Below are 15959 nucleotides of genomic sequence, written 5' to 3' on the forward strand. Positions count from 1 at the left end.
CTATCATCAAACCAGTAGGGTGTGCAAGTTATAGCAACAGGGTATTGATTTAGCAGTAAAATACTATGACAAAGCCAGCAAGGTTCAAGGTTCAAGATTCTTTATTGGGCATGTGCACAACAACAAAAACAGAAGTAGTTGATCTTAGGCCTCAGTTACCTCCAACAATGTTAAACAAATAACTAAGACAAAAAAGATAAATAGTGCAAGTTAAGATATAGGTCAAACCTCAATAGAATCATAGACGGTATAACAGCTAGCACATACAAAAGATGACCATAACATTCTCTGCATAACTTTGAGGATCAAAGCCACTGAAGCTTGCTCTTGGGGGAATTACTGGAATTGTTGGGGCTTTGTAAATTATAGAGTGTGGTCTAGACCTACTCTATCTGTAAAGTGTCTCGAGATAACTCTTGTTATGATTTGATACTATAAATAAAATTGAATTGAATTGAATTGAATTGAAAAGGTTTCTGTCAAAGTTGTAACTGTCTCCTGGTGAATAGCTGGCCATAAGTTCCCAGCAGTGCAATGTGGGGTGTTTGGGTATGAAGGCTGGGCCTTTGTGCAGACAGCCCAAGGGCAGTGGAGCATGGCTCTTTTAGAGTTTGATTTATAATTGAAAGCTGTGTTTACATCAGCTCTTCAGCCCCCGTAGTACAGAGAGCAGTTCAAAGCTTGATGAAGGAGGAACTCAGAAATTGAACCCATTAAAGTAGGAATTTTTAGGGAAATTGGAGGAAGGGGCAGAGGTTGCGGTGAGAGCATGGTGTTTACATTTGATTGTACATCATTGTGCACACTGGTACTCTGAAAGGAGGGCAAGGAAATGTAAATCACCTCTGACAGCTGAGAAATTGACCACATCCTGGCTCTAATCCTTGTGTTGTAGGAAGATGGGAGACTCTCTGGGCTGGGATGGTGGTGGAAGCTAATGAGCAGCCATTACAGTTGGTCTTCTTTGTGTAATTACATACACACTGGCCATTTGGGGACATGCTGGGTGCTGCTAAACTTATTGAAATTGTCTCTGATAGTATCTCTAAGTGCATTACAGTTTGTTGAAAGCAAATGCAGCCTAATATGTAAACATTAACATAAAAAAGCATGACAGGTTAACAGAAATACAAAATACATGCAACCAACACATAATCCAGCTTTTCTTTCCACTTGTGCAACATCTAATTCAGGGTTCAGAAAGACGTTGAGTCTTTATGCAATAGAAATATAAATTCATAGTTCAAAAACTGATAGACGCTGATTCAGAAACTTGCAGTCAATATTTATTGACTCAAAATACAAATCTTTTACTTGAGTTCTTTCATTCCAAAACACAAATTGCAAAACTCCTTTAAGTGGATGAAAAAAACTCCTCACAGATGATTACACCCAACTTGAATGTGGTTATTTTCTTAGTGAAAAGTTCCAGATTGCTAATTAGCGATAATAATTTTTTCAGCACTTTGACTTTCATGCAGGCAATCAACTTCCTCAGAGTGGGCGTTACCTTTTTTTTTTTCCAAATGGTACACGTCTTCATTTGGAATTAAAGTTGTTGTATTTTGATACTGATTATGATACTAACTTTGTATACTAATCAGTTGGTTGTTTAGGCTTCTGCAGTTCTCAGTAACAGAATTACCAGTTAGGGAGCATACATAACCCATTTGCCTGTAGTCTACTTTCCTGTGTTACTTTCTATGTTCAGCAAATGCAATCGCCACTTCCCCTGCTGTGCAAATAAAGATCCATGTATGAGATTATAAAGTATTCATGCAGCTCGTCAACATTTTTCAGCTCCATTACCCGTTGTGCTCTGTGGAGACATTCACAGTGATGAACACTGAAACTAGATGGATTTACAAAGCTCTCATCCCTGACAATGTAATGTATTTATATTAGCTTCACCTGGCTCTCTTTTTCTACCTGTCTCTATTGAACTGCAGTAAGCTCTCTAAGTTTGTATAATTTAACATTCCTCGAGCTGTAACAATAATGACCTCGATTTTAGACCCACCCCTAGGCTCCTGGAAATATTGCATTTAATTAAATTCTGCTTATGCACCAATATTATTTATTTAAATGCTGCACTAAATTTTCTCTAAACCATGTAATGGCTTTCCAGCTGCTATGAAAGGCTCAGCAGTATCATTAGAGGCAAATTCGGAAAACTCTGTCTTAGCTCTACCCACAGGACAACAGCGATTCTCCTCATTTAAAATGCAATGCATGCTGAAACATTTAATCTTGACATTATGGCCAAGTTGTGCAGAAATGCTAATGTTTGTAAAATGAGAAGAGGAAAAAGACTGTGAGCAATTTCCCCAATAATGTTTTATTTTTAATTGTAAACATTGACATTGGAAGTAAATATTACAACATGCATGAGAGGGAGTGGGCGTCAAAACAAGTCTGTTCCTGTGGATCATCATCTTTTGTCATGAATAAATCAGGAAACATAAGGTGTGTTTACATCACAAATTCAAAGGTTAAATGGCCTGTTTGCAGCAATAACAAAAAAAAAGGTATTTATTGAGGTGTCATGCAGGAATAACATGCCATTCTTTAAATGGGTGGCATCTCCCTTTAAAGGCTTGCTTTGTATAACCCAGTTTAATGCCTGAGCTCCTATTCTTTTAAAAAGCAGAGAGCGCCATCAAGTGGTTGACCTGTGCTCGACATCTACTCATTTCTTTGTTCCCTTTGTTGTGGGGAGAAGTGATTGTGCAAGCAGCTTTGTGATTTTGTTAATATTACCAACAAAAGTTGGTAATTGGTGGTAGTAGTAGAAGTTGGAATTAGTATTTTGTATCTCCTTTACCTGTGTGTTATTGTAATCGTTATGTTTGTCATTTGGGTACCATACAATAAGGCTGCAGAAATATTAATATCATCTTTCCTTTTCTACTGTGAATTATTTCCAGTAATACCATTAGATATATAAGATTATTAAGTAATTTATAGCATGAAAACTGTTTTACATACCAATACTGAAATACATCTAACTTAAAACAATGGTATTTTGTTTCTTCACTCGAAAAAATAAGTACAGTTTGACAATTTGTAGAAAATAATAAAAAGAGATGATTAAGTATTTAACACTAATGGTTGAGATAGTCCACACAAACTGAAAGCACATACCCACATCTTTACATTCTGCTAACCCTATCTACCCTTATGCTTTCCTTTTGGTAGATAATCTCCGTCGTAAACTGAAGCATTGACTTGATGCAGTAGCAGTCGGGCCTCGCTCTGATATAACTCAGGATTTCTCTGAGATCTCCGGCTCTTTGGTTCCTGTAGATCAGAAGGATGGAGCAGCCAGAGGGGCAGAGGAGCTCGTCTCTCTCCAGAGCCAGCAGGTCTGGAAGGTACTGCTGGGGGTCATGGTCCATCAGTACCAGATCGAGCCCTTCACTAGCTTCTTGATTAAGCTCAAGAACTGAACGCAAAGTTAAGATGGCCTCGGCCGAGCTAGATGTCAACACCTGGAACTGCAAAGAATCAGAAGAGCACAAAAAGAGATATCAGTATCCCTCAGTTCTATTTTTTTGCTTTCTTGTTAAAAGTGGTAAGTTAGCTACTTAGTCTTTTATTTGAGTGCAGTAAAGGAAAAACGCTCATCTTCCCTGGGCATACCTGGGAGTGTTTGAAGCCAGCCACCAGTATGATTTCCTCCCCTAGCTCTGCTGTGAGCGGGTCCAGCTCCACTGTGATCAGTCTGCCAGCAGAGGGCAGCAGACGCAGCAGGCGGACAGAACTGTAGCCGCAGTGCATCCCCAGCTCCAACACCTGGGAGGGACGGACACGCCTCACCGCTTCATCCAATGCTTCACCTAGGAGAGATGACAGGATCAGAGGTGGTGCTGATTCCTTCAGCGGCTTGATGATGACTTGACATGTCCTTCTCATATCTGTTACTAATTATTGACCTGAACACTGATTGTTTTATTTGTACATAGAGCACAGTTTGTTACACTGTGGACATGAATTTTCAAAAAAAGCATCCAAAGTCAATGTTTTTTTGTTTTTGTTTTTTTTTGCTTGAATTAACCTGTGGGCAGAATACAGTAATAGTAAAACAAAGTGGTGTATTATTAACATAAGGTAAGGAATTTATGGACGATAGATATGCAGATGGATGTAAGATGATAGAAACAATATTATGTGACACAGTCGTGTGAAATACTAAATTCCCAGTGTGATATGTACAGTTCATTTCAAGAGTTACAAAGACTTTCATTTATTTATGTATGTGTTTATTTAAAAGTGACAATGCACATCAATTGACATTTTTTGTTTACACTCGAAATGTAAATGTGCCAGAGTTAGCAAAAAAAGCTTATTTTCATCTGTAGTCCCTCAACAGTGTTAAAGTAATGATCTGGGAGAAAGGCTGTCTTGTAACTGTAACTAATGCACTTGGTAAATAAAGTGATTCTAATGCGTACTGACCAATCTGTGGACTGATGCAGAGGGAGGGGTGTGTGTCGGTGTAAAGGTCAAAGGTCTCCAGGACGCTGTCAACTTTGCCATGGGTGCATTTGGAAAACACGAAGGCATGGGTGCTCCTTACACACACTCTCCCTCGCACCAGCCTCAGCGCCCAGGCCAGAGCTCGGTGTCCCAGCGCGGCAACTTTGACACGATACCGACTGGATACCATGATGAAGGCAGGAAGCAGCGGGACAGAAAGGAACACGAGCCACATTTTAAAAGCTTTGGAGGAGACGAGAAGAACTGCTGAAACCTGTGGATGACAGGAAGATAATGTAAAATCAGTTTGTGGATCTGAGAAGTGTGACTGAGAGAGAAAAGTGACCCATTTGGTAGCACTTAGATTTTAGTCCTATTCTAATGCTGATGTTGGCTTATCTGTTCCAATTATCAAATCTGGCTTATTTGTGCTAGAAAGAAATCAATAATTTGTCAAAAATTACGAGATATTTTCTGATTATATTTTGGTTAAAAGATAAGTAAAAAAAGAAATGTTCTGAATGTTGGCATGCAAAAGTTGATTTGGGGACATTATGACTGCAGGAAACACTGAAATTACTGTGTACAGTATTCTCTTATTATTATATTAAAAACACTGACCTCTGGCACCCCCTGTAGATACATTATGTTACTTCTGTTGGCATTAAATTGTAAAAAAAATTCAATTCCTACATCATTGCACCTTTTAAATGTAGGAATGTCTATGTCTATAACTTTCATATTTTACTTCCAATCAAATACTACAGCAAGAGCTTTCACTGAAAAATTCTGCTCCTGGAACAAAAAACATGCAGACGCTTAGCAATCCTTTGAGAGTCCAAACACCACAACATTTTGGATTTCCAGATCCAGAACAAACTTGTTCAACAATTAAAATATCAGAAACATAGATTCTTACTGCAAAGATTTAGGAACACATGTTTAATATCAAGTTTGTTTTTTGCAAAACCCCTCCAGGTTTAAATTCATATTCATCTTTATTAGAGGCACTGTCCATGATTTATAGACTACTGCATCATAGAATAAATAAGATTGACTGCATATACAACTGAATTACAATGTTTCTAACAATATTACATGTGTGGTATGGCTTTTAGTTTAAAAGAAGAATGTGGATCTGTATATTCTAGTAGCTTATTAAAACATTGTAAACAAAGAAAATGAACGTTTAAGGAGGACATTGAACATATTTCTTGAGACAGAAATAATAACATATTTGCAAAAGTATATTACTTGCCAAACTGCGCTGTTGCCTGTCCAGGTGAGGAGGACGTCCTGTCAAACACAGATGGGACTGTCACTCCTGGAAGTCAAGAAGGGGAGCTGCATAACGGAAACACTGAACTGTTTTTTGTATCCAGGAAATAGAAGCCTGAAGAACAGAAGAGAGGAGTGGCGAGTGAGCACACCCTCACTACAAATGAACAAACACACACACACACACACACACACACACACACACACACACACACACACACACACACACACACAAAACAGTATGCCTGCCTGAAGCTCCTCCTCCCACTATTCAGTACTGCTTAAGTTTTCCACAAGAGGTCAGCAAAGATGTAAGAATATCTCCAAGCCTTTGGACAAACTGCAGGACCTGGGAAAGTCTCGACCAGTGTCATCAGACCTAGGAAACTGATAGCTTTCTATGTTCATTTGTATAGTGCATACAAATGATGAAATTGTGTGTCTTTAAAAAGGACTTAAAGGGACCACAGGGGCAAAACTTTTGATTTAAATCCATGGTAGGTCTACACCTGGCTTGGTTGTGCAATCCAGAGAACACAACCGACCATGTGGGAGACTAGTGAGATATCAAAGGATCCCTTATGTCTCCTAAAATAGCCTAAACAACGGCCCTGACAACAATAACTAAGAATTAACTGACTGAGGGAATTTAATTGACCATTAAGCTAGGAATGTTCTAATCCAACATGAGGTTTAGGGCTGTCTTTAAAAGAAATAAAATGTAAATAAAATAGAAAATGTTTTTCCACATTAGCATCTACATATTTTCATGTCACTCATACATTATTGTATGAGTGACATTATTTTTGTATTGGCCTGTAGGAGGGAAACCAAAGGGAATCAAGTATACCAAACGTTTTAATTGAGCTTTGAGCTTAATTATTCTTTTAGACCACAGATGACAAAAAGCATAATTTGTGATATGAAAATAGATTAATTAGTATTATTTAGTTAATTATCTCATATGATCAATGACTGGAGATCAGAGTTGGCCCTTTGTTTTTGGTGCCTTTGCTCTAAATCAGTGAACTCTCCGCTCTCTCAGTTGCCCCATATAGTGAAAGTGGGGGTGAGATCCCCAGTGTGTTGCTGCCCTCATTGGCTGGTGGTGGAGCGGCGCTGCTCTGTGTATTTTTGGCAATTGGAGCGGATCATACTGCGGTGTGCAAGTCCTGTCAGTCCGACTGCGTCAAGTTAGCTAGGAATAGCTAGATTACTACCGGAAGCAAAGCAGCTTTGTGACCAAAATAAAATCCTAAATAAATGGCTGGTGGAATGGAAGCCAACAACACTGACACAATACAAGTTGTAAACAATGACAAACAAATAGTTCTCGTGAACTAAAGTGGGCTAGTGAAAACTCTGACATCGCTAACACCTAGCTAGCTAACTGGCAAAAGACGATTACAGTTCAAACAAAGAAATAGTAGGCCGTACGTTAACAAATATTTGTATTTAACGTTACATATTTTAAAGTTACTTGCTGTTTTCTTTAGCCAAAAGTCATAAGCGAGTGGTGATAGTATATATCCTTCTTGTAAATTAACACTAGCTACTAACGTTAGCTAGCTAGCTAGAAAATTAGCTAAGCACTTCCAAAAAAATGTACTCTGACGTTCACTTATCTTCTTATCTTATTTTCTAGTGAGTGTTATCAGAGTAGTAATAGTATTCTTCTATCTACTAGTAATAAAGGTAGCTTTGGCGTTACTTCTTATTTAATAATTGGTTCATATTATCCTTTCTCATCATAGACTATTAACGGTCTAGCTATGTTTCTCATACGAAACAAGCAAAATATACACGCATATTCACTTCTGGTTGGTGATGGCGTTTTGGTTTGTTGCAGCCAACAGTCTGCAACTTGAACAACACCCTTTAAATTGTGCAGCCTTTGGCATCGTCTTCATTTCAGTTTCATAATTGAGTCTTGTGGAACCTGGAAATGGGTTCAAATCGGCGGTAGGTTAAGTTTTGTTTAACGTTACTTACTATGTATCTTCCTAGCTAGCTAATGTGACAATCTTCAATTAACGTCAGCCATTTAAGTTAACGTTAGCTAACGAATGACGATAAAGCCTGGACTTTTCCAATGTCCACTGAGTCTGACTGCCCTCCAATTTGCGAGTCCTTGATACTAGTTTTTAGAGTCCCGAGTCCCGAGTTCCTCTGTCATTAGCTAAACTGCAACATGGCCAAGAAATTAACGTTAAGCTAACATCAGGTAGCTAGCTCAACAGTCAGTTTTCAGTGAGATGACGGCTTAACGTTGCGTTGGAAAATGCTGAAAGGATCCAAACTGCGCAACGTGTCTGTTGTCACAGTTATTGTAATAATTGTGTTATATTTGAATGCGCCCAATTATGCGATTGAAGTTTTTATTTTGAGCGGTTTCACCGGAAGCCCTGTACGTGACTCTGGCTGACTTGACGCAGGCTGTCTTTCCACAGACCGCAACAGGAGCGATACTAGAGAGCAGCAACTGGTTCGTTCGCCTCGCCGGTGCTGCTGCTGCTGCGGGTGCTACAACACCTACAACCGACGGAGGAGAACGGGCTGACCGACACAATTCACGTGTAATCTCGGTGGAATAACGCGCGTTGAGCTGCTTTTACACCTTTTTATAGGCTTTACAATACTTGGAGAGCAGATCTTCTTCGCCAATGGCAAGTCCGGTTGCAGACATAGGACAGTCTCATCAGCATCACCCTGTGACCGACTCGGCCGCAGACTCAGCGTTTCAGGAGGCGCAGACATGGATAGAGGTGAGTCACGGAGCACAAACACAGAGTCCAAATTACCTTAATACTAATTACTACATCATCAACACTTTGCTTCTCTTTTGTGCAGGTGTTTTGTTTTCATTATGTGGCCTTAGTTATTGGTTTGCAGCATGTATCTGCAGCGTTTTCTCATTTAAACGACAGTTTGATTTTATTGCTTCGTCACCTGTTGAAAGGTGACGAAGATACTGACGAAATTTCCCCAATAATATTCCTATGAAGTTTATGCATTGGGTACAGTGATGAGCCTGTTAACTCATTAATGCATTTTTTTTTTGCAAATATGTTGAATTTATTTTAGTCTTTTTGCAATATTACATTCTTCTAATAACTTGGGTCTGAAACCCAATACTGAGTTAATAACTACTGTATTACTGTCAAAATAGAAAGTTACATTCTTAATTTCTAATGATATAACCTGACTATAATAATACTGTAATATCCTAAATAGGATATTGCACACAGTTGTGCTAGACACTCCTAAATGTTGCAGCAGGCTTTCAGTTGTTTTTGGTGAGGACCATTGTACAGTAGCTTTGGCTGCTGTGGGGCCTGGTGCCTGTTTAACTGAAAACAATGAATGCATCATGTGGAATGGATTTTTGCTTCATTGCGAGCCTGGTGGACAATAATCACACAAACAAGGTTTTGTTCTGGGAGAATTTCAATCACGACACTTGCCTGCCCCCATTGCATTTGACTTTGTCATCCTGCAGTGAGCTGTCCTCTTGTCAGCCTTCAAAACTCTGATGTCTGGCTGATTATCTGTGGCATGTTAGTGGAATGCAGTCACAGGTTTGCCGGTTGACATAAAGGCTTAACAATCTAAAATCTAATTTGAAGGCCACTGTGGCAGAAGAGATTGTTTCAGTGTAGCAGGGGCATTGCTAAGGATTGTGGGGCCTCTGTACACGAGAGAGCTGTGGGGGCCCCCATACTCTTACCTCATTTACATTTCACTAATCATTGACACATTGAGGCTACATCCAAACTTCTACATTTCTCTTTCAAAATGCATAATGTTTGCTATGCTTAGCGTCCACACTACTCCAGCTTTTCCGAGCCCCTAGAATGGAGTCTTCTGGAAACGCTGCTAACCCAGTTTTAGTTTGAAAACTCCAGTGTTGCGTTTTAGTCTAGACGGGCGAAACGGAGACCTTTGGAAACTATGACGCAGACACCCACGTTTGCTTCCTGATTGGGTCTTATCTGTCATGACATGTCCTTCCCTGATTTGTCACCCCCTATCATGACCCTTTTCCAGAAGAAAACAAACAATCAGCCTTGACTACGGGTGGTTAATTCAACATGGATAACGAATTACAGCCGTTCCTTACCTTGTTGTTGATGCTTGCAGCTGATGTGCAGTTAAAGTTACCGTTTTATAATGCTACTACTGCCTACATGTGCAAGAGGCAAGCTATTCTTTAAAAAAATGTCAGTTTCAACTTTCTGTCAATTTATCACTATTTTGGCGTGGAGGGGTTTGAGGGGAAGGGGCATGTGTAGTTTATTACCATACTGTGTACTCATCAAAGTGTATTACATCTTAAAGTACTATTGAAAATGACAGATCCTCTTTAAGAATGTCAAGTGCCACAACAGACCTATTTAGCACTAAACTCCTTTGAGGCTCATATCACATCTTTAAAAAGCCACTACTGACCTAGAATCTCTGAGGCAGATCAGGGCTGAAAGCTGAAAGGCAGGAGTGAACGGATTCTACTCCTGCACTGTTGTTCTTCTATCACCCTTACTACGTGGGGACTGTTTACCCATACACACCACTCATAGTCCTTCAGTCACCTCAGGGGACCAGAGACAGGTCACTGTATCTTCAATGACTTGAACAACGCAAAATCTCAGTTAGCATCCCAATGGCCAATGTTTGACGACTGATATTCAATTTCTGTGTCCTAGTGTATGGTGTCAGGACTTTAGGCTACAGGTTAACAACGGGTCTCCTGTTTGCCAAGAATTGTCAGTGGCAAAATGTGTAACGAAACTCTAGCCAGCAACCTCAAAGTGGACTTGTGTGCTTCACCAACTACACATCCTTGGTTGTAAGTAAAACTTTTACTGTCTTTCTTTGCCTGTTTTTTGCCCTCTCGTTTTGTTTCATTTTAGCGTTAGCTGTTAATAATAATTGTAACTGTTTATATTATGTCCTAGACCCAATATTGAATTCTTGATTGAGAAGGCATATCTCAATCATTTGATCTTTTGCCATTTTAAACAATGGCCGTCCAGTTTACACATACAAGAAAACTATCAAGATAACAGACATATTTTGCAGAGGCATTTTTGATCACTTCCTTGTGCTATTTTAGGGCCTGTTCACACCAAGTGTATTTGGCATGATATATTTTTTTCAATAAGTTGGAGCAGTAACTCTTAAATTTAGAACTTAAGTTTGTTTTGGCAGGTGAGAATACTTTGAATTCTGCTGCACACTAGCTAACCACACATAAACCCCTAAAGCGTGTTTTACAGTAACCGCAGCTGAGCTGGCGCTTTCATATGTGACGTCATGAAATCGCCGTGACTATTTATACCTGCGCTGGTGGTCGCGACACTAGCTACAGTCTTCTCCTGAACAGAGGTGGTGCTAATGAGCAAAGGCTACCGATGTTGCTCTTTCTACAGACTAGAAGATGAAGACAAAGGTAAACAACGGCAGAACTGGCAGCAGCATTGCCGTCAATGCTTCGAGTTGATTCAGTGACCTACTTCGTCGGATCAAGCCTTTCATTCACCATAAAAGAGCTCATCTTAACCCAGTAAGTTTACCACAGAGACTTGCAGTCACTGTGAGAGTCCTGACTTCCGGTTGTCGGCGAACTCGTTCAGGCCTCCTATTTCTGCTTTGTTGCGCGCCGCTGAAAAAGAATTAGCCGTGCGCGACCTTGGCTCGCGCGCCATAAATCGGACGCGCCAGCCGGATATTACATCATTTTGACGTCACCATGTTGCGCGCCACCTTGGACGCGTCTAGTATATAACAGCTTTAAGACTCCTGTTGAAAACCAGATTTATGCTTTTCTGTGTTCTGGTGGTCCCTCATAGTTGAGTAGAAACTTATTTCTAGTGCAGCGTAGGATTTTACCCTGTAGGTTATCGTAGCACCACTGTTACAGTAAAATTTACATATCCTGAATTATCAAACCTGTATCATACATTTATTATATACCTAAAGTAATTGGTTGCGCCAGAGCTGGGAATGACTTTTTAACAAGTCAGAATTCACAGTGAGATTTTCTCTAGCTGGGTTACCCTCTGTTAGCAATTCCAGTTGATAACAACCCATTAAGCTTTTTTTGTGCAGACAATCAGCGTAACAACATGTCCACAAATAGAAGTTGGACAGGACTGTGTGTGCGACTGATTTTGTGAGACAAAAATAAGACCGAAGTGCTAATAAACTATGTTATCACAGCTTTCACTAGTGTTGATGCACGGAGGAGCCATGTTGGATTTTGAGCTAGGGGTACTGTGAGGTTTTCCGACCTCCAAACTCGGAAATTGGAGTACAAATGGAACGCACTGTGACGCTCACTAACATCCGCTTTGAATTACAAAGTAATTCTGTCAAATGTTTCACCATGGGAGCTGAGCTCAGACAAATGGCAACCAATGGCCCTATCTGTAATACCCAACACCTTGATGAAGCATTCACACCTGCACTCATTACTTCCTTGCCCACACTTCCTCTCACCATCTCGTCAGTAACGCTGGCGCTAATGACGGTGTTTAGGCTCCTCTGAACTTCAGAGCCTGACTGGCCCTTTGATGAGGTTGATTGATTTGTGTCATATAGCCACAGGGTGTTTGCATGAATGGAAACCCAATGAAATGATCTGACTGGTTCTTTTCCCCAGCATACATATTAGTTGTTTAATGAAATGGCTTTCTTCTGAATGGTGGTTGAGGACTATTGGCTGTTGGTAAATTTATATCAAACCATAACTGTGAGTTGCATAATTTCATCACTCAACTTGTTATGATTAAAGACAATTATGTAGGAAAACATCCAATGGATAAATTAACAAGAATACTTTGCATTGAAACAAATGGAAAAAGCTCAAACCAAATGTAACAAAAAACTTGCAAAGAAAAGCAAACCCAGTTTGGCATGTGGAGTGTAGTAAGAGATCTTGTCAGACTTTAACAAAGCTAAGTATGAGAGATTAACTCACTGAAGTATTTCTTGTTGGGTGCTGGTTTTCCTTGAAGTCAATCATACTCCATAAAAACAGACGAACGAATTAAGTCTATAGAGACTGGCAGTTAAACCGTGTTGCCAGAGAGGCTTTCTTGTACAGTTTAGAAGGCACTACATGATTTTAAACCTGCTTAAAATTGACTGCTGAGTCGGCTCTGGTGTCTGCAAAACAATGGCAGGCCATCTTGGACTCTTCTCTTTTATTTTAAGCTGGTTAGTGAAATGTCAGTGTGTTCTTTTCTGTGCCTAAAAATCTACAAAAATCTGGTATTTAATGTGTGATGCTTAGTCATTTTACTAAATCTTTTCTTAGTCTATTCAAGTTTCAAGTGTTGTGCTGTGGTCCCTGCAGAAAGGGGTCTCAATTTGATCACAACAAAAACAAATGTGCTCAGTGTTCTTTGCACACTTTTTGTAATATCTCATGGTTATTATTGTGATTTCCTTTTTTTGGATGATTTGAAAATGGCTGTTTACTTGGCAGTTTAGTTGCCTGGCGATTTCACGCGTTCTCTTGTTGCTGCTTGATATAGCTGCGTTATGCGTCAAACATTTGTAATGTAAATAATCCTTTCAAGATGTCTTTTATTTTCCAGAGCTTGTCTCAACTAGTTTAGTGTCTCTTCTCTGTTAGTTCTGTGTGTGTGTGTCTCTTTGTCTCTCTATCCTTGAACCCCAGTCTCTTTCTGTCCAAGTCATGGCATGTTTAGGGGGCTGTGAATAATACAAAATTCCATTGTGACATGCCTGAAAGGTAAAGTGATATCATCTACATGTCAATGGTTGATATAATTCCAGTGATATCATTGTATTCAACAGCCAAATCACCAGACTGATTCATGTTATTAGATGTCTGTCCAGTGTACATATCACTGTGACTGGAGATTTAAATTCCCTATCCAGTATTTAACAGTTACGAGTGTTATTGATATGTGTGCAGTAATGTAATGTGTATATAGAATCCAACACACAAAACAATTATATTCAAAATAGATCTGCAAATATTAATGGATTAGTTGTCAACTTTTAAATTAATTGTGAACTACTTTTATAATCGATTAATCTGTCTCTGATTCCAGCTTCTTAAATATTAATATTTTCTAGTTTATTCACTCCTGATGACAGTTAACTGAATATATTTGAGTTGTTGACAAAACAAGACATTTGAAGACGTCCTCTTGGACTTTGCGAAATGCTGATCGATAGGGATGCCTCGGCTGGACATCGGACTCGCCAGATCTCCACCCTATTTACTGTCGGCCCATCTAATCTAATAAGGTGACGTGCCAATGGCAGTAGCTGAAGTTTATCTATTTTGCGCTGCCTTAATGTTGTGTTAATTGGTCTGACTTATGCAACAATGGCCTACCCAGCTTCACAAGAGAATGTTCCTGTGTGACATTTTAAGTGTATGAACGATTATCTGAGAGCTAATAAAAAACAGAGAGATGGCCAAGAGAGCACAGACCGACATAACGACTCAGCCCATGTTAACCACAGCATTTGAGAAGGTAAAATCCCCGCAGACACCGGATAGCATAGCTTACCGGCTGGTAGCATGCAGCTAAACATTAACACAGGTTAATGTTAGCTTACCGGTAGCCTGTAGCTTGACTATTATTCCAGACACCATGGCCACTGCCAGAATCTGATATGAAATAGAAACAACAGAAAATCCACCTGGTTCCATGAAATTACCTGTGTGGCAACATTTTGCCTTCCCTGTGAGTGAGTTATGTAAACAGGTAAGGAAGCATGTGGGCTCCGTGTAAAGTGCCAACTTTATGACTGGCCCTGGTGTTTGGAAACTTTGAGTTAAGGAGCCAAGAAAGGATGAACCACGTAAAAGAGGGTAATTGTTGCCAAGAACCGAAACACTGATGATGATCCTCCCGAACCGTCAGGACAGTGTCTCCACACTTTCCTAGATGAAAGCTACATTTAATGTTTCTTTGCAAAACAGGATATGGGAATAGTGGTTGTACGTTGTCTCAACAATATAACACTAGATCAAGGTTTTGTGATTGGGTTGACTGAAATTCATTTTGAGTGCTTTGTGGAACAAAACAGTCAGAAGGTGCTGTTATTTCAGAGTGAAAGAAATAACTAGCATCCATTATGTATTTTTCCTTTACCAAAATGAAAGCAAAAGTGAGCCCGTGTGGAGAGACGTCAGAGAAAGGGACCCTTATAAATGGATGTTTAGTAATGTTGCAGTCCACACTAATATGTGTTCATGTAATTTCAACATAGTGTGTCTACTTTTTGCAATATACTGTGTTTTTTTTTTTTTTAAACGGTTCCCTTTGCAATATAAAATTGTTTGATGTTTAAATAATCAGAATGCTTTGAATTTAACTAATTGACATCCTTGAAACTGTTAGTTGTATCATTATGCTTAAAAAACTCCCATAATGAAGTGGAGGCAGCTTTTTAAAGTTGACACATACGATTCTAATTGGCATTCATCATAATATGAATTGTCTAGCTTCCTTTTGAAATTGGGATTAGATTCTTCACAATTCTTTTTCCTGCACAGACACTATTGATGTATACACATGTGGAAACCATCCTTGTCTCATCGTTGAGCGCTATGATAGCCTGATGCTCAGCAAAACAGGCCAAAAGGTCAATCCTACAGAAACTAATCCACAGCCATCAACAGCCATTTGTCTGTCAAAATGTCCACACGTTGCTCTCAGTAAGAGGATAAGCTTCATACCAGGACTATAAAATGTAAATGTTTTGAATCTGCCCTCGTAAGTGCACTTTTCCTTGTTGGATGACATGACGGCAACAGAACATGAAAAAAATGCAATGCAGCACACCCCTCTGTGTTTCTGGCCCCAGGCTGTTTTTGGAAAGCCAGCTCCATGGGCTTAGAAAGATTTGTAGGCGCCTCTGAATTCATCCATGATATCATTCCCAGTTTGGGGGCATTGCCATTCTTTCCTACAGTGTGGACTGATGTGTTAAGTGCTGAGCTTTCTTGTCAGTTATTATCAAAGTACATGAGATGCACTGCTATGACTACAAGCCACGGAAGAATGTAATTTTAGAAGGAAGTATCTGTCAGAGAAGGGTTTAGGCTAGATTCAGGATGTCCCCTTCATCACTCACCTTAATGCTCTGATGAACTGGAAATCCATGGTCAACCACAACCCCCCTCTTCTCTGTGCAGCTTGAATGATGAGCTT

The 15959-nt window shown here is 39.6% G+C and overlaps 2 protein-coding genes across 16 annotated transcripts in view; one reads left to right on the plus strand and one right to left on the minus strand.

Moving 5' to 3' along the window:
- Positions 1 to 2368: 2368 nt before the first annotated feature.
- LOC114562639 (catechol O-methyltransferase) lies at positions 2369 to 8652 on the minus strand. 6 transcript variants are annotated; one of them, XM_028589186.1, is made up of 5 exons: positions 8559 to 8652; positions 5738 to 5872; positions 4459 to 4753; positions 3643 to 3839; positions 2369 to 3497 (listed from the first exon to the last, which is right to left on the minus strand). In XM_028589186.1, exons 3-5 carry the CDS (start codon positions 4712 to 4714, stop codon positions 3153 to 3155), a joined length of 798 nt encoding a protein of 265 aa, XP_028444987.1. In that variant the 5' UTR covers positions 4715 to 4753; positions 5738 to 5872; positions 8559 to 8652; the 3' UTR covers positions 2369 to 3152. The 6 variants fall into 6 exon arrangements, with proteins under 6 accessions (XP_028444987.1, XP_028444986.1, XP_028444983.1 ...); XM_028589185.1 differs by lacking the exon at positions 8559 to 8652 and adding an exon at positions 8375 to 8504; XM_028589182.1 differs by lacking the exon at positions 8559 to 8652 and adding an exon at positions 7750 to 7877.
- The window catches only part of LOC114562637 (LIM and calponin homology domains-containing protein 1), a 102372-nt gene continuing 93935 nt past the window's right edge, over positions 7523 to 15959 (plus strand). For 5 of the 10 annotated variants that reach the window (XM_028589170.1, XM_028589174.1, XM_028589173.1 and 2 more), the window contains exons 1-2: positions 7523 to 7719; positions 8208 to 8522. In XM_028589170.1, coding sequence (XP_028444971.1) covers positions 8421 to 8522 — 102 coding nt within the window. In that variant the 5' untranslated portion in view covers positions 7523 to 7719; positions 8208 to 8420. Of the gene's footprint in view, positions 7720 to 7930; positions 8523 to 10558; positions 10604 to 15959 lie in introns of those variants that run through there. The other 5 variants (XM_028589179.1, XM_028589180.1, XM_028589176.1 and 2 more) reach the window with 4 other exon arrangements.

Source organism: Perca flavescens, chromosome 10 (genome assembly GCF_004354835.1).
Source record: "Perca flavescens isolate YP-PL-M2 chromosome 10, PFLA_1.0, whole genome shotgun sequence".
NCBI lineage: Eukaryota > Metazoa > Chordata > Actinopteri > Perciformes > Percidae > Perca > Perca flavescens.